General features: G+C 43.1%; 1 protein-coding gene across 1 annotated transcript in view; it reads left to right on the top strand.

Moving 5' to 3' along the window:
- Positions 1–1215: 1215 nt before the first annotated feature.
- KDR (kinase insert domain receptor) overlaps positions 1216–18520 on the top strand; it is a 30626-nt gene continuing 13321 nt past the window's right edge. Inside the window, exons 1-19 of the mRNA XM_048304433.1 lie at positions 1216–1321; positions 2561–2651; positions 3139–3335; positions 4494–4618; positions 4919–5087; positions 6309–6448; positions 6644–6812; positions 8224–8335; positions 8428–8591; positions 9401–9557; positions 10646–10766; positions 11358–11466; positions 12231–12575; positions 13477–13623; positions 13769–13900; positions 15555–15661; positions 16083–16218; positions 16479–16583; positions 17210–17323. Of these exons, the coding sequence (XP_048160390.1) occupies positions 1270–1321; positions 2561–2651; positions 3139–3335; positions 4494–4618; positions 4919–5087; positions 6309–6448; positions 6644–6812; positions 8224–8335; positions 8428–8591; positions 9401–9557; positions 10646–10766; positions 11358–11466; positions 12231–12575; positions 13477–13623; positions 13769–13900; positions 15555–15661; positions 16083–16218; positions 16479–16583; positions 17210–17323 (2692 nt within the window). The 5' untranslated portion in view covers positions 1216–1269. The remainder of the gene's footprint in view (positions 1322–2560; positions 2652–3138; positions 3336–4493; positions 4619–4918; positions 5088–6308; positions 6449–6643; positions 6813–8223; positions 8336–8427; positions 8592–9400; positions 9558–10645; positions 10767–11357; positions 11467–12230; positions 12576–13476; positions 13624–13768; positions 13901–15554; positions 15662–16082; positions 16219–16478; positions 16584–17209; positions 17324–18520) is intronic.

Raw genomic sequence — 18520 nt, 5'->3', positions numbered from 1 at the left:
AGTCTTATTTGACTTTTCATGGATTTTATTTGATCTCTAGGAAAACTTTGGCTTCTCCCATTCCCTGTATCTTTCTGTGAGCAACATGGGTGAAATTTCAAAGGAAATTACACTCTTTCCCCAGTACAGTAAAACAGCTGGAATTGCATTGCATGCAAAATAAAATTACTGCTTCATTAACTTAGTCACTTGTGGACAAGCTCCCACGCAGACTTGAAGGGAAAGAGGAAAAGGTAGCCTGTAGAGGTGCATATACATATATGCATGCATATATGTATACACAGCTGTGTTTTTCTATGTACCTGATTATCTACCTTTTCATCTACGTACCTCTCATTGCTGATCTATCTATCTATCTATCTGTCTATCTATCTCCCCAAGAGGCTTTATATTATGTGCATGGATAACACATTAATAAACCATGTGTTTATTTTTCTCAAAGGACTACCTCACAAACTTCTCTTTAACTAGTTAACAGTTTTGATTAAAAGGTATAGTTCCGGTTGGGGGGTTCATTTTTGTAAAAAAATTCCAGCGTTTGGTGTGAGAAGGCAATGGCTAGTGCCACGGGGAGTATCCCACAGAGCGCAGGATGCGGATGCTGATGGGTGGGAAGGGTGGCTCTGGCAGGCACTTGTTGGATCCCACAAGCGGTGATGTGGCCAGCCAGGGCGGTTGGGTACGTGCTACCCGGCTAGGGGACTCCACGGTGTGAACTCAGCACTGATGCTGCCAGACACTTCAACCCGGGGGTACAGCCGCTGCCAGCAGGGACGTGGCTGTGTCTCACATGGCAGTACCTCATATGGCTGGCCTTTGGGATCTTTCCTGTTGAGGGGATTTTAAGAAACCCCAAAAAAGCACGATGAAGCGCCAGAAGACGCTGAATTTTACTGCTGAGGCCCTCCTGCCGCCGAGCAGGGAGGAGGGAGAGCTCCCGGTGCTCGTCCGAAGCGGAGCATCCCGCTGGGACGCGCCGGGGGAGCCCGGGGCCGGGCCGGGGGGCGGGGCTGTGCCGGGGTGGGCGGGGGCTCGGCCCCGGGCCCCTCCCCGGGCACGAGAGGGGCGGTGCCGCTCGCCGGGTCCCGCATCCCGCCGGGCGCTGCGGGGCGTGCGGAGCGGCTCGGCTCGGCTCGGCTCGGCTCGGCTCGGCTCGGCTCGGCTCGGCTCGGCTCGGCTCGGCTCGGCTCGGCTCGGCTCGGCGGACGCGGCGCGGCTGCCGTCGGGCAGAGGGCTCGCTTGGCGCCCCGCAGCCCCGGCGGCCGCGGGATGGAGCTCGGCGCGGCGCGGCTGCTGGCGGTCCTGCTGTGCCTGGCTCCCGGTAAGCCCTCGGGGAGCCCCGCGTGCCCCTGGTCCGGGGTGTCGGGGAGCCGCGGGGTCCGGCAGCCCCGCGGGACCCCGAGGAGCGGGGGCGCGGGGATGCCCGGGTGCCGCGAAGGGCGCGGGTGCCGCTTTTCTATGAGTTTGTCGGGGCTACTTGAGCGGATGAGACAGTGCGAGCCGCCGGGTGGGACGGGACGCGGGCTTGCTGACCCCTCCTGTCCTGTCCTCTTGGCCTCTCCTGTCCGGCCGGCTGGTGCTGGGCCGTCGGAGAGGGCTCCCTGCCTTGGCATAGTGTCCTGCTCGCTTGGCTCCAGCATCAGCTGTCGTTTCCGAGACCAAAATGTCCCTGGAGCCAAACGCGGGAAACCTGTCATCAGCGAAGGACCTGCTCGGAATGCGAGTGATTAAAGCACGGGGAAATGCTGGCGAAATAGGGAATGTCCCGGTCTGGCCACGCTTTCTTGTTGCCCGTGGAAGCCGGCCGAGCTGTCACGGTCGGAGCTGCGGCTCGGCCCGGTGAGGCGGGATTCCTGAAGGTGATGGCAGCAGCTAGGGCGGACTGAAAATCTCTCCCTGTGGTACCCCCCAATGTTGCACAAGCTGGGCTTGTGCCTCAGAGCAAGCACTGCCACCCAGATCACAGCCCTCACAAGCGTCAGTGGCTCCGGGTGCGTGCAATACAAGCCGTTGTGCCAAGAGTTCAGTAGTAATAGAGTTTTGCCTAACTGCTTAGGAGGAGAGAGATAACCTTAGAAAATCAAGGGATAAAATAAATTCATGGGATCTCAAATTTGTGATGAACTGTTAAATAGTTTCTTCACATAATTCATTGACCAGTAGTCTCAAAGAAGTATATTCTATTTATTATAAGAAAAGTTGGTAATCCCCAAGGAGTGAGATCATCAAATGAAGGTTCACTTCGTTTCAATGTCCCACATCCTCTTGTTAGACCTTGAAGTTGGCAACACAAGAAAACAGGAACTCCACCCTGGCTGGCTGAATTGTAATGCTCTGCAGCTAGCTCCTGACCATCTGCCTTTGCTTCCTGTTATGACAGAGTTTTTGAACTTTTTGGGATGCGTGAAAAATCATTATTTACCCTTCGCTGCTAAGTAGGTGATGTGAAAGTGTCCATTTAAAACATGGTGCATATCCCTGTATATAATACTTTTCTGATAGAGTAGCATTTACTTTGTTTAGTGGGTTGATTTGAGGGGTTTCATACATGTTTTCACAGGTTTATTTATTTCTCTGGATCAGCCAACCCTTAGCATCCAAAAAGATGTCCTCACAATAACGGCAAACAACACACTAAATATTACTTGCAGGTAAGATCAAATCTGTTAGCATGATTTTGATGATTGGTAATTTATGTAGTGAGATGTGATCTTCCTCCTGTCATTACTCCTGTTTTCTCCCCACTCCCTTTGTGCCTTCTGCCTCACTTTCCCCTGACAAGTTTTAGAAATTATGTGGGAGGGTTGCAGCAAGAGAGAGCTGGGGAGTGTAGGGTGGCTGGGAGGAGGAAGAATCAGCTGGGTCCTTGTGGATCCTGCTGGTGAGCCATAATCTCAACACTCTCTTTTGGGTGCTTTGTCACTTAGATTCAGCAGAATGTAAACCTCAAGTAGCTTCCTTGTAGCTGTTAACAATAGGGTGTGTATGTGAATTTGTCTACGTGGTTTGACGCTCTTTCTGTGTGACGGGGTGAAGCCCACCCCTCTCCATAGCCACAGAGGGGCTGGGGTTCACCACCAGGGCATCAGTGCTGGCACATATCACAAGTGTGTGCTCCTCTAACATTTGCTTTCCCAGCGGTCAGAGACCACTGGAGTGGTCGTGGCCAAGCAAGCAGAGCAGTGCTGAGAAGCGTATCTCGGTGACAGACTGCAGTGATGGCCCCTACTGCAAGACACTTACTCTGAGCAAAGTCATCGGCAATGACACGGGGGACTACAAGTGCCTTTACAGGGACAACCAGGCAGCTACAACCATTTATGTTTATGTTCAAGGTAAGTGCTTACACTCTCAGGTGTCTCTTTCCCTAGCATCAAGAGAAAAAAAGGGTATCAAGTGTCTCAAAACAGTTTTGATGCTAAAATTTATTAATCCTAGAATTTTTGATCCTATGAAAATTTTTTCTTGTTTTCATGTTGAGTAATTAAATTCAGGTATGCTAGTTGCCATCAACACAAAAGCTTTCGTACCTATAATTCTGAACTTATCGGCCATATGCAGTACGTGGTCTGCTGATCTCCACCCAGAATGTAGCATACATATCTCTGCTGAGCTCTGAGCCTGTCCTCATGAATGCAGAGCTATTACTGACCTCAGCAGGAGTTTCATACGAGAGAGGATTACAGAGACTGTATATTAAAAATTACAGATCCAATCCCATGTATAATTTGTACTGATACCATTAAAAAAACTCAGAGAAACCACCCGAACCATAAACTTCCCTACATTTGCTGACCGTGGTGGTAAAATCTATGTAGGCCGTTAGAGCTCAGTTTTCAGACTCGGGCTGTCAGTTGTGCTGGCAGCAGCACAGCTGAGTGTCGCAGACACTGCAGAGCCTCCGGTTACACGCTCAGCTTCAGTAAGTGCATTCATTGTGGCATCTGCCTTTTTGCACTGCTGGCTTCACCCTCGTTCCCATGTGCATCCTGTTTCCTTTTTATCGTTAACTTAGAGTTACCACTTGGAGAAATGAGATGTAATCATGTACATGAGTTAGCTTGTTTTATAATGTCATGGTCCTATTTTTTTTGGTTTTTGGTCTGACTTTGAAAAGGATGCTGCCATCAAGGGAGCCAGTGTAACATGTCACAACTTTTAACTGATATTTCCTGTAATACTTATGCAAGGAAAGTCACACTAGGGCAAATCAGTTTTTTGTTGGCAAAAGGACTGCTGTAGCGGGAAGCCATTCTCCAAAGTGCACTCTGCTGCTGATAACTGTTTTGAGAATAATGATACTCTAAATCTGGGGGGTGGGGTATCTATAAAAACATGTACCTCCCCTATTTAGTCTCATTTTCTCAGTGCTTTATGACATAGAAAATAATAAAACTGATTTGTGAAATAATAGGGAAAGAAGAAAACTGGAAAAGTTTTCTCCATAATCATGTGACAAATAATACCCATTTATCTATTGAATATTATTCTAGATTACAGATCACCATTTGTGACTTCAGTTAGTGATCAGCTTGGCGTTGTATACATCACTAAGAATAAAACTGTGGTAGTGCCGTGCCTTGGAACCGTATCAAATCTCAATGTATCTCTACATGCGGTAAGGAAAAAGCCTGTTATTTTTTCAAGAGTTAGTTGAAATCACTGTGGCATAAATATGTTGCTTGAAGTATAAATATATTTCTTAAAAACTTCTTTCCATCCTTGTGAGTTTTATAGTCTGTGATTACAAGGTGAGTGCTGTACCTGTACTCGTCTGTGGCACTGCACTCTCAAAGCGTGTACTAATTCCCTGAGCTAGGATGTTAAAATGGGGGCCCTGCAGTTGTGGACAATGCTGGAGGTGACAATTCAGGGTTGTTTGATTTTTGACTATGTATTTTATCAATATTTCAAACAGAAATATCCAGAAAAGATATTTGTTCCTGATGGTAAATCCATTTCGTGGAATAATAAAAAAGGCTTCACTATACCCAGTCACTTAATCAACTATGCGGGCATGGTCTTCTGTGAAGCTAAAATAGATGATGAAAGCTACCAGTCTGTGATATACATAGTTGCAGTTGTAGGTAAGCCAAAGTTTTTTATTTCTCTATAACCAATGTTCTTTTGCTTTCTACAGCATACTGAACCAATTACATTTGGTTGGACACTAGGTTATTCAATACTGACAATGCAGCTAATGCAAAATGGATGTTGAGATTTATATCAGTTTTCTTTTAAATGCAATGTATTGTGTTCTTTCTGATTGGTCGTTGGGATAAGTGCTTCTATTTTTAGTGTTTTACATAGATGCCAGGGATTTTAATTTTTTTTTTCTGACAATGCAGACCTTTTTCCTAAAATCACTTATCCACAATGCAAGTCATAGTTGAAGGAAGTGAGAGGCAAGCATCCATCAGCAGCAGATGAAAAGAAATTGCTCTGAAGGGGTACCAAAGGAAGGGTGGATCTGAAGGCTGCACAACAAGCTGGGTTATCTTGTCTCTCTAAAGACCTGTATCTTGACTCTCACAGGGTTTTATGCTTTCCTGGTATATTTTGTCAGTTGTTCATCCAACCCCAGAAATAATGTGATAATTCTGTGGAGGCTTAAGTCTGAGCTGAAACTCAGCAGCTATTTCTCCTTCAGCTGAGGACACAGTGACCATTTAAAGTATCCAAATGGCACCAAGGCAGTCTCTCCTGGCTTGTCAGGAAGGCATAGCAGCCCTCCCCTCTTTACTCTGTGCAGAAGGCTTTTACTTCTCCACCAAATTCACAAGTCCTCCCTCTGATTTGGAGGAATCTCAGAATATCTGTAGAATTTCTGCATTCAGAATACTCTGTTTTGAGTTTTTTTACTGCACAAAGTAAACTTTGGATAATTTTGCTAATGCTCCACTGTTATTCTCTGTAAAGTTCTTGCTTACTGCTGGGAATGGGTATATATCTCCTTTAGTTTTAGGTCTCATAAGGATAAGAAGAAGGTGTCTAAGGCAGAGGAACTGTGTGAGTCACTGTCTCTTGCTTGCTCCCCCCACTGGAGGGGCTCTGATCAAGTGCACACATTCTGCCGTGTCACTGTCTGACACAGGGCTCAGCTGGGAAGTGCTCAGGGCAGGCACATCACTTCTCTCCAGGCTCCTTTGTACACCCATTATTGTGCTGCAGTGGGGTATCAAGGAGCTTTTTTGTAGCTGGGGTTTCAGTAGAGTTTTGGTGCATTCACCTGGGAAATTTGGTGCTGAGTGCCATAAAGAAAACTCTTCTTACCCCCGTGTTTTTTGCGTGCCTTTTTCTTCCTCTAGGGTACCGAATTTATGACCTGACAATGAACCCGCACGATGAAGTAGAGCTGGCAGTAGGAGAAAAACTTGTTCTCAATTGCACTGTAAGGACAGAGCTGAATGTGGGAATCGATTTTAAATGGGACTACCCTTCCATCAAGGTAAAGTTGTACTAACTTACAGGTGCCTTCATCACAATGCAATTTGATCTAGGTATAATGTCACTTCCCCCTTCAAAACATTGAGAAAGAAGATGATAATATACAACGAAATTTCTGGCATATACAAGTGTGCAAAAGGTGACAGAAGGAATAACAATGACATTTCCAAACATCTCTGTCTTTTGTCTATTACAGGAAAAACGTGCCACTATTAGGGATGTAAAAACCACTGCAGGAGAAATAAAGAAGTTTGTAAGCACCCTTACCATTGACAGTGTGTCCTTAAGTGACAAGGGTCGATATACTTGTGCAGCATCCAGTGGTCGTATGAACATGAAAAACAGCAGTTACTTTGTTATCCATGGTATGACATCGTCCGCTTCAGTTTTGTTGGTTGTTTCAGATTTGGGATTAATTACTGGGATGCAGAAGGCATCTCGATGATGAATCAAATGACAGAAATGAACCAAGCTGCAGCTACAGTATTTCTCTTGCAACTAGTATGGGATTATTTTTTTATCACAACCTTAGTTAATAATAAGATTTTAAAGGATGCTGTATGTTACTGTAAGCTGTAGAATCCCACCAGAAAGTGGGCAGTAGAATAAACTGATGTAAGCCTCCATCCTCTTCTGCATTGACTTCCTTAAGGTCCTGTAAAACTCAGTTTGGGTAGGTGGCTTTGTATAAGGGCTGCCTGTTCTCACTCTTGGTGAACTAAGGCTAGATTTTGGTGGCTCTGTGACACAAGAGTCTGGGTCAGCATGAATGAAGCTAAGAAAATAAAACTTTCAGCTTTTGCGTTATGAATAGATGAATCAAATGGAGTTTTGGTCATACGGAAATGATGCAAGGGAAACAGCTTTGGCTAAGTGAATAGATAAGTATGAGGCCACATCCTACACCCTTTTCTCAACCCCCTCTTGGGCACAGCCCCAGCTCCACTAACTTACTTATAGAAAAAAATTACCAGCATGAGAATGGCTCATTTTTAATCACCAAGTCAGACAAAGAGATTTATATTTTGAAGGAGACTGGTTTTCCTGAGGTCTGATTTCAGGAGCCAGAATATTAATGGAACTTTTAAGAAGAATCACTATGCCCACAATAAGTTTGAAAGTTATTTGTTTCAAGATATACTGAATTTTCTGCTGGGTTCTTTCTGTTCTGCTCTTCAGGAGCCAAAATGAGATCATGTGTTATACTGAATATACCAGATACTAAGTCTAAACCATTCTAAATCTTAGTCAAAAGTCTAATTCAGTCAAAAGGCTAATCACTGTCTTATGTCTGAATGCAAGTTTATAACTTATAACAAGTAATGTAAATAATTTCAAAGTACTCTGTGACCGCAGTGGTTCAAATACATACTTGAGAATAGTCTGAGAGTATCTAACTTTATCACACTGTAGTTTTGAATAGTCTAATTTCCTGGAATGAGTATACTGAGAGAGTTTTATGATATGTATATATGTGTATGTGTATACAGGTGTGACAGTTGGCACACTTTCCTGAGAGCTGAGTCTTGTCTCTGCTCTCCAGAGCTCCTCGGTGAGGGAACTGGTCTGTTCCTCTGTGTGAAGGAAAGGACTAGGTTTTCATGATGGCATCTCTCCAGAGTCCAGTTGGGAGCCAGCTGTGCTTTACCAGTGACCCATAGCCCTATCACTAACTTCTATTTGTCATCTTCTTAGGTGCTAACCCAAATGGAAAGCACTTTTGTTTTGGTCCACAAGGAAGGACCATTTAGTTTAATTCCTTTTTTTTTTCCCCAGAAAGTCCTTTTATTCATCTGGAGAGAATGGACAATGTCGTTGAGACAAGGCTAGGTGACACAGTCAAAATTCCTGTCAAGTTTAAAGGATATCCTCCACCAGAGGCTAAATGGTAAGAACTGGGATATAATGTGTTTGAAAAAGTGAGATTTTCTTAGTTAAAGAAAATAATTAAATATTCAAAGTGCTCTGTATTTTCTTCAGGTATAAAAATGGAAAAGCCATCAATGCGAATCATACAGTTAAACTTGGCTATGCATTAGTGATCACTGAAGCAACTGAAAAGGACGCAGGGAATTACACAGTTGTCCTTACAAATCCCATTAACAAGATGCAGAAAAGACATACATTTACCCTGCTGGTGAATGGTAAGTGGGGTATCAGAGGTGCCTTTCTTTCATGTGTGGATGTGGTATATTACCATCCTTAGGCTTAATTCATCCCATAGCTATGAAGATTTAAGTACTGAGGAAGAACAGCCCTTGAATCTCAGCCCTGGGAGGGCAGAGGTGACCTGTCTCTCCTGTCTCTAGGATGTGTCAGTCAAGAGGCTGCAGACTCTGGGTGTTGGTGTTGTGATGATACTATGTGTGGGGTGGGTTTTTTTGTTTTGGTTTGGGTTTTTTTCTGTATATTATTCTTTGCCTCTGTGTCCTGCTCTTTTCCTGCCCTTCTTGCTGGCTGTGCTGCTGGAGTCCTCCTCCACCCCGCTCCATCCTGGTCCTGTCCCGCCTCACCCATCCTTCCTGCCCCACACAGGCTATCCCTCCTCTTCTGCCCTGCCCTCTACAACCCTCCTCCTCCTCCTCCCCTACCTCCTCCTTTCTGCTCCCCAGGAAACAGCCTGTGCTTTGAAGACAGCAGGTCTTGAAAAGGTCAGCGAAGCTACGTGCAGTGGGATCAGGCCTGGGGAATAATGTGCACTTAATGGCTGGGAATGGTGGTGAGAGTCCAGGAACTGCATTTGAAACCATGGAGGATTGAAGGGAGATTTTGTAGGAGACCCTAAGTATCCCGATCCTCAAAGTGTTGGGCAGGTTCACTGCTTCCCCACATGTCCTTGGAGACGCTCTGTGTTGCACTCGGGGGCATAGTGTGAATTGGTCACCCTGGGTCTAATGGCATGCACGCTGGGGAGCCTTCAGCAGGAGGTGTGACCTGCTGCTCTCTCCTGCAGTGCCCCCCCAGATCGGTGAGAATGCGCTGATGGCCCCCGTGGACTCCTACAAGTACGGCTCGGCACAAGTGCTCACCTGCACCGTCTACGCTGTCCCACCACCCACCACCGTGCTCTGGCACTGGCAGCTGGAGGAGGAGTGCACTTTCAGCCCCCAGTGAGTGCCACGTCCTTGCTATCTTCTCAGCTTATGTAGATCTTAAGGGATGTTTGTGTTGGGTTGGGGTTTGTTTGGTGCCTCCCTCATCCAGGCTCATTACTGAGTGCAAACCCAATGGCCAGTGAAGAAAAGATTGTTGTACTTAATTTGCAGATTGCTGCAGGCAGGCTCTGCCAAGGTCGTTGTTGGCAGAGGCGAGGGCCACCCGCAGAGAGGATCCAGCAGTGCTGGCATGTTGCTGTCGGGCTCTCTTGAAGGGCATCTCGACTTGCACGGGGTTTCAAATGCAGCTGTTCACATGCCCTTCCCTCAGATCCCCCTGTGGGCTGCAGGCCCAAAACTCCATCCCAAACAGAGGAAATTTGCTGTTTATGCTAATTACGCGTCCTTGTGGTGTTTTTTTTCTTGTGCTCAAGTGCTGAGTGTGATGGTGCTCTTTATCTGTGTGAAAGTGTATCTCAGAGGAAGTGCACTGATTGATGTTGGGGAATGATAGAGAGAGTGCCTGACTGAGATTCACGCAGCTTCCCTTATCTGGGCCTGCCATAAGCCCAGATTTCCTTTAAAAAAAAAAAGGCCAGGGACAAAAAAAAAAGCATTCTTCTTTCCTGTTGTTGTTTTTAAAATGATTCCACTAGTTTCTTCCTTTGGTGCCTGGTTGCTTCCTACACAATAGCTACTGTCCTCAAGAAATTCTTGTAGGGAGTTCAGTAATTTCTATGTCTCTCTGTCTTCCTTTGAACTAAATCAACTTGGATCATCCATTTATGAATGGAGGTTTGTTCCCAGAATAGCTGCTTTCCTCCAACCATCCCGACTGAGCTGACACAGGCAGATTAATTAGGAAATTCACCTTTAGGCTTGGGGGTCCTTTACTTTGAAGAGCATGAAGGTGTCAGGAGGTTATAGGGTGAAATTTAATAGAAATACTTCCAGAAGCATATGCTTCCCTCACAGATGCAAGCTGTGGCCAGTGATGCATCTGACTCATAGATACCTGCATATTTTAAGGAGAACCCAAAATCACTCTCTTGAAGGGCAAATATTCCTCTTATCTAATGCATATGTGTCTACTTACATTTCAGGAAGGTTCGCTCAGGAGGCAATCCATATGCATGCAAGAAATGGAAAGTGATCTCAGAGAGAAAGGGTGGGAATCAGGTTGAAATTAAGCACCGGGTCGTTACTATTGCTGGGAAAACAAAGGTGAGCAGAGTTTCTTTTCACTTGGCTGGGGATGATTAACCCTGTTCAGGCAGTCCACATATCTGGAAATACATCACTAGAGATGAGACTCTTTTCACCTATTGTTAAGCTCAGGGATCTACTCTTAGCTAGCCAGGCAAGCTCCTGCTGAAGCCAAGGGGCAGATACACACTTTCAGGTCCTTTGAACACTGATCTGAAGAGAGTCTTCATGGAGGAATATAACTGACTTAGATTTCAGTAACTACCTTTTAGTGGTCTGAAGTTAGATGAGTTAATCTTGCCAATTAACTGTAATTAGAAGCTGAAGAGACTGAAAAGCAGAAAAAATTGTGTGTACAATATTTTTTAACACGTATACCAAAGTCCACCTTCTGCTTCTTCCCGTTTCCTTTTAGCTGGTTGTTACACAGTTAAGGACAAAAATGTAAACTTCAGAAGGGGACTGTGCTTCTACCATGCCATGGACTTGTGCTTTGGAGGGATTTTCGGTTGTGCAGATATCTGCAGAGCCCTTTGCTGAGCTGTTGAGGTGGTTGGGTGTTACTTCAGCACTGATGTGGTATGAAATTGCTTGATTGTTCTTTCGTAGACTGTGAGCACCCTCGTGATTCAAGCAGCAAATGTATCTGCTTTGTACAGATGTATGGCTACGAACAGGGCTGGGTCAAGTGAGAGAGTGATCTCCTTCCATGTGACCAGTAAGTGCACCCTGCCAAGGACAGCCATGTTAAATTAATGTTATTTTGTCTGTTTGCTAGTGAAAGGCACTTCAGTGCTGTTATCTGATTCCCGTCCTTTATGAAATCCTTTAATTCTTTTGGATTTTAGGTTTACCTAAGGTTTTCTTTAGGCAGCCTTTAAAGTTGCCACTAATTTCAGCCAAGTGATTAGTTCTGCTAGTATCAGTGGAGTGGCGGGCCAGTGAAGGTGATGCAAGATGGGCGCTGTTCTCCCAAGAGTGACTACTTTTAAGCTTTTACAGTCACTTAAAAGAGCTACAGAGAAAATATGGTAATGTCACAAAATGAATAAAGACATACTGTAAGAGCTAAGACTAACATTTTCAAAACCTGTGGCAAAGAGCTTCTGTCTCCTTAACAATCGGTCCCCATATTCACACGCCAAAATTTTATTTTAATCCAAATTTTAAAATTAACTATAAGATAGTGCTGAGAACCATCTTAGGTTGCTGTAAGTTTCTACAGGAAAAGCAACTGTATTCGTTACACAGTCTTTCATTTGATCCATTTGAAATATATTGCTTTTAATGAGATTGTACTCCTTAGATAATTGATTGGTTAAATGACTGATTGATTTGATTGCTCTTTTTCAGTGTTTCTTTTCCTTATTTCTAACCAGATAGGATGACAATATCTGTATTTCCAAAATTACTTTTTCAAGTTAATGTTAGCCACAAAATGCAGAATCAAATAGGAATTTCTTTTACTTTTTTAACTTGCAGGGGGTCTTGAAATTAATCTCCAGCCTCAGAATCAACTGACAGAGAAGGATAACATGTCCTTGCGATGCACAGCAGACAAATTCACCTTTGAGAAGCTATCATGGTACAAACTCAGTGCTCACGTTTCACAGACTCCCTTTGGAGGGCTGCCCATGCCTGTTTGCAAGAACCTCAATGCTCTCCAGAAGCTGAATGAGACAGTTTCAAATACCAATGGTGAAAACATCACCTTGGAGCTCATCCTTCGTAACATCTCCCTGCAAGATGGAGGGGACTATGTTTGCATTGCTCAGGACAAAAAGGCTAAGACACAGCACTGCCTGGTGAAGCACCTTACTGTTCAAGGTACTAATCTCTTACTCTGAAGCAAAATGAGTGGTTGTGTATGAAAATCATTGCAGTAGTGGCAGTTTTTGGTGTGTTCAGGCTTTGCATGTGTTTGGTTAATGGTGCACTCAGTGTGTTAAATAGATTTAAACCAGTTGTTGTAACACACACTTCTGGGGCTTGTCCAGGCAGCAGGGACTCTTTCATTAATGCCAGTGAGGAAACACTGACTGAGCCACTGTACTGTGCAAGGAGAAGTGTTTGGCTCCTGCTGAGGTAATGTGTTTAGCTCAGTAACTTCTCAACTCTACTTTTCAGAACACATTTTTCTCTGTAGCTGTATATGCACATGTGTATTCATAGCATTAATGCTGTTGCTTTGTGTGGCTGTCTCTCGAGTCTGAAGCAGTGCCTATAATTTAAAACTGCCATAAGTGATACTGGTATTCAGGCACAAGCAATGCAAGCTGATAATCAGTCAGATTTCACAAAAATAGTGATGACTTTGCTTTGGGACCTAGATGTCTAGGTTGATTAGGCAGATTCAGGAAAATACTTATACATGTTCATGGCCCATCTTGAATGGATGTTTAATGGACTAAGAGTGTCAAGCCTCTCATAACGACCCTGGACGTAGAAATGTGAGGGAAGCAATTTCTCAAGTATTCCCTCTTCCCTCAGCAGCCTGAGCTGATTTACAAATTAAATCAGCTAAAGCAATTTATATCAATACTGTTGAAATTTTCTTGGCTATATTAATCCTTTCATGTCATGTGGAAGTTGAGCTATGATCTTAACATGAATGCTGTGGCTCTTGGTGTAATAAAAGGATCTGATACTTTGTTACTGGGACATGAATGGCTACTAATTGATCTTTTTATTAATAATCAGTAATTTTACTGTATTTTCAAATCAACAGAGCCCATAGCACCCACACTTGTTGGAAATCTGGAAAATCAAACAACAAACATTGGTGAAACTATAGAAGTGTCATGTGCAGTGAATGGCATTCCTCCTCCAAGCATCACGTGGTTTAAAAATAACGAGACCCTTGTGGAAGATTCAGGTGAGGATTGCTGCCTTGCTATTGTCATTAAAATGCTTTCTTTCATGGGACTGACTGCTGATTTTCACCATGAAAGTTTCATTTTGAATTCTTAACAAAAATTAGCATAAAAATAGCAAAATTAAGAACCATAATTTTTTTCCAGGTATTGTTTTGAAAGATGGGAACAAAACACTAACCATCCGTCGAGTGAGGAAAGAAGATGGAGGGCTATACACCTGCCTTGCATGCAATGTCCTCGGATGCAGTAAAGCAGTGGCTTTTTTTTCAGTGGAAGGTTGGTGTTAGCTTCTTTCCAGATTGTGCATAATACTGGCTATCCTGATGGGAGATCTAAAAATACGCTATGAAATTTGTGAAAAGTCCTGACCGTTCCTAACAAGCTCAAATTTGGTGCTGTCATAGCTGTCATAAACCAGCTGTTGAGGTTGATGCTTTCTTCTCCACTATGCTGTTTAGAGCTTTTCAACAAAAACTGCATCTATCTTACTTTTTTTGCAAAGAAAACTCTGCCAATCTATATTACATGCAAACCCATACAACAGAGCTACATAAACATGCAGCTATCCTGGGGCATCTCTGTTGTCTAGGTAACATAAATGACATACTATTTTTTTTAGCATAGGATGTTGTACCTTTCAAAATTATGTCATTGTTCTCACAGCATCTAAGAAAAACATAGTGAAGAGTTTTTGCAGTCTGTTGTGATTGCTGTCCCATTTCATTGAAACAGGTAGTGATTTTGAGTTAGGGGACTCCAGCTTTGGTCCATCACACTCTGAAAGCAGCATTTGTGAGACCCATCTCTCACTTGTTCCAGTCCTGTTGTGGCACACCAAAATACAAGTTGCAATGACAAACAATAAATCCTAGCAAGAGGTTAGTCTGCAATGTGGGTAGCTGGGACCACGATGGACTTTCAAAAGTTGCAACAAGAAGCCTGAAACTAAAAGCTCCTTGCTCTTGGTATTAGTACATTTGCATACTTTAGTCACTGAACCCTTCACAAACCTCTGTCTTTACAGTCAAGGTGGTTGTCTGATCTGTTCCATTAAGGTAATTAAAGCAATATCATGTTATCCTCATAGGTCCCTTTAGGATATTTAGATGTTGGGCAAATGTTTACATGGGGTGGAAATTATCTGCAGATGATATCGATGTAGATCTCAGCTGATGTGGTAAATATGGCTGGGGCACGTCTGTAGAAATTTGAAATCTGTGTGAGACATACTGTTTCACTCCAAGAAGTTTTTAGTGCAGCTCATTGGGGTCATGCAATGGAGTGTGCTACTGTGTGGGAAAATCTCTGTGGTGCAAAGGATGAAATACAGGAGCATGATGTGGCAAACAGGAGCTGAAGAAGAGAGCTGCCTCTGTGCACTAAAAGATGTTCAAGTGGTATCTGCTGGCCACTATTTTACGGGAAAAGGAACGTTGTAAATAAGACCTTATTATCATGGGTTCTTGTAGATCCACATTTTTCATGGCCCAGATGAATGATGTCAAGAGACAAGAGAGAGATTGTTCCCTGGGTCATTCTCACAGCTCTTTATTTTCTATATGATGGGGGTGTTTTTCTATATGATGGGGGTATCTTTCTAAAGAAAGAGTAATTAGTTTTTGGTATTCTAAAACAATTATTTCTTTCCAAAATGTGAATTTTACTTTTTTTATATTTGTCAAAGGTTCAGACACTGTCCTCGGAACAAAGTTGATGCTGAGAAATTGGATGGTGTGTAAAGCAACATGGAACTGTAATATTCCAACATAACCCCCCAAGCTTTTTGTTTTGTTTGGATTTCGTTTCCTTGCTCTATGTTGCACTTTTAAAATGAACCTTCAGAACAAGGAGCTCTGTTCTTTACTTTAATGAATGAACAAAACAAATATGCTTCCAACTATCACTCAAATATTCATTTATTTCTTCCCAGGCGCTGAAGAGAAAACAAATCTGGAGCTCATTATCCTCGTTGGCACTGCAGTGATTGCCATGTTCTTCTGGTTGCTTCTCGTAATCATCCTCCGGACCGTTAAGCGGGTAATGAAAAAATTCTCATACTGTCCTATCAGCACTGGTCTTGCATGACAAATGAGAGCTGACTTGAGGCCTTTTGTGTTGCTTCTTTCCATTGTTCTTAAATCAACAGACACATTTTTTCTCTTCATGCCATAACATTCTTTCCTGGAACCAGGAGTGCAGAAATTTGTTTTTAATTGAACAGGCCCTTGCAAGAGAAAAATGTTTCATCTGGTTCTGTTTATTAAAAAAACAAAAAGAGAGAGCGAGAAAAGAAAAGTGCAAGTAATTAACAATGATCACACTCATGATGACATGGTGTAGGGAAATGGTAGCCTGGCATTTCTGGGAACTAATGAAATACTCTAAAGTGAGAAAATGGCATTTTGCCTGCACGTTGCTAGCAAAAAACTGTGCAACTGCAACTAATACCATTTTCCAGGCCAACGGAGGGGACATGAAGACTGGCTACTTGTCAATCATCATGGATCCGGATGAAGTTCCTATAGATGAGCACTGTGAGAGGCTCCCATATGATGCCAGCAAGTGGGAGTTTCCCAGAGATCGGCTAAAGCTAGGTGAGTTTTCATTGCATAAGCCATTAGTGATGCTGCAGCCAGCACTATGCTGGAGGGTGTTTTGGGTCCTGGCTCACCACGGGACTGCTCTGCTGCGTGATCCCTAAGTGGGCTCTGTGTTCCCATAGGATGTGGTGCATCCTGTCTACATTTCAAGTCCTCTGTTAATTTCTGCTTCATTAACTCATTTTGGAGTTGCTTTTTATTCTACAACTTTTGCCTGCTGTGCCAAGAGAATATGTTTGTGTTCTCACTTCAAGGTAAACCTCTTGGACGTGGAGCTTTTGGCCAGGTCATAGAAGCAGATGCGTTTGGGATTGACAAAACTGCTACCTGCAAAACAGTGGCAGTCAAAATGCTTAAAGGTAAAAATAATAACTTCAACTTGAATATACAATATAGGGATATTTGTCAACACTATAACTATTGTACCCATTGTTGTAAAAGTTTAGTTTAACAGGTGTTATCATGAAGCAATGATTAGAGAAAGTATGTGCCTTTCCCTCACTGATAACTGGAGCAATAGTGGTTTCCTAGCCACTGCTTTTATAATTCCACTTAGGTCCAGAACATAAAGTTGCTCCTGCAATCAATTTGCACATGTCCATTTTTGCCTTATGCATCCTCGTGGGAAGTTTTCTGCAAGTCTCAAGACAATGGCTTAGGCACGCTCCAAACTGAGTTGTAATTTGGAATAGCTTTCTCCTCACTTTAAATCATACTATACTGCCTCACATTTGCCACAGGAAAGTTGAAATGTGTGGTTCCCAGACACATTGTTTCTAAAGAACATGTAATAGGGCAGCGAAATGGGGCTGCCAGCAGCTAGGGGCTGTATTCCACCCTGTGCTGTACTGGCATTGCTGACACAGCCTACCAGCCAACAAGGCTCCTCACATGATAGGCTGGATAAATACCAGAAGAGAATGGGTAGGAGGGAAAAACCTTTCTGTCTATGATGCTCCTGACCTGCGTTGCTTTACCTCTGCAGAAGGGGCAACCCATAGTGAGCACAGAGCACTTATGTCAGAGCTGAAGATACTCATTCATATTGGCCATCATCTCAATGTTGTCAATTTACTTGGAGCCTGCACAAAGCCGGGAGGTGAGTAACTTCTTAGTGGGTGAGGAGGTGCTAATAAAAACCCTATTTCTTCCGTTTCTGCTGCATAGGCAATTAAAATTCAAATTGAGGATTGGAAAGAGTAGTTCTTTCTTAAAAAAAAAAAATCTGATAAGAGTGAGCAGGCCAGAGGTGAAATAAAGGTGGAATAAGGGCCATGCAGCTCCATCCCTTAGTTGTTCTCTCACTTTGCTTTTCTGTACTTGAGATATATCTTTATAGTGGACAGCCCATGTGTAACAGACTTCAGAGCTGAGTCTAACACCAGATTTAACCAGTTACTCTTAGTCTTGTCACCAGCTACAGCATGACTGCAAGCTGGGACTTCCCCTTTCTGTCTTTAGATGGGCTGTTGGTGCCTCTGTGTGTGTGTAGGAGGGGAGATTTCAATTTGGAGTCCAGCTCTGGGTGGATGAACCTATTTCACTTTATAATCAGGGACAGATGTTTTGTTTAGCAAATCTAGTGCTACAAATTAATTTGGAAGAAATTCAGTGTAAAGTAACTCAGTAATAATTTTTCAGGGACACTAACTTGTTGGCTTACAATGGGATGAAAATTTAATTTGTAAAGTTCCATGACAGAAGTCAGTAGTTGAAGGAAACATAATCCATAAATATTTATTTCCTTGTTTATTCCATAATAAAATAGAAATGGACAGTATGTGAAACCTAGGATGGAAATTTTTCACCACAGCATATGCCTGTATGAAGTAAATTTGAACATGAAATACCACATTTAGATTGTACATTAAAGCATCTATGTCTGAAATCAAGATTCCAGTTTTAAATTTTTAGTACTTTAACTGCCTGTAGAAAAGTGCATGGATAATCATGTGTGTATTTTATTGCAGAGGTTAATTGCACTTAAGTTCATTCAAATATTTATGTCGCATCCTTACAATGTCAATTAACTTGGGCTGTTATTGGTGCTTCAAGTATAAGCACACCACTATACTTTCTGGCATATGAAACTAAGCCTGTGATTTTCAAAATTATGTGCTTTGTTTTCTTCCCTTAAACAGAAGAAAAATGAATAATTTCAGTGTTTTGATTAGATTTTATTTTTTTTTATTACTGATATTTTTTAAAACCTTTGGCTGTCAGAATACTCTTTGAACTGTATGTGTTTCTAGCTGGAAGTTGTGCTGTGAGATAAGGTGGGATATTAATGGTCTAA

The sequence above is a fragment of the Corvus hawaiiensis genome, chromosome 5 (genome assembly GCF_020740725.1).
Source record: "Corvus hawaiiensis isolate bCorHaw1 chromosome 5, bCorHaw1.pri.cur, whole genome shotgun sequence".
NCBI lineage: Eukaryota > Metazoa > Chordata > Aves > Passeriformes > Corvidae > Corvus > Corvus hawaiiensis.
Note: the sequence above shows the minus strand (reverse complement) of the source record. Positions and strands in the feature narration are given on the sequence as shown.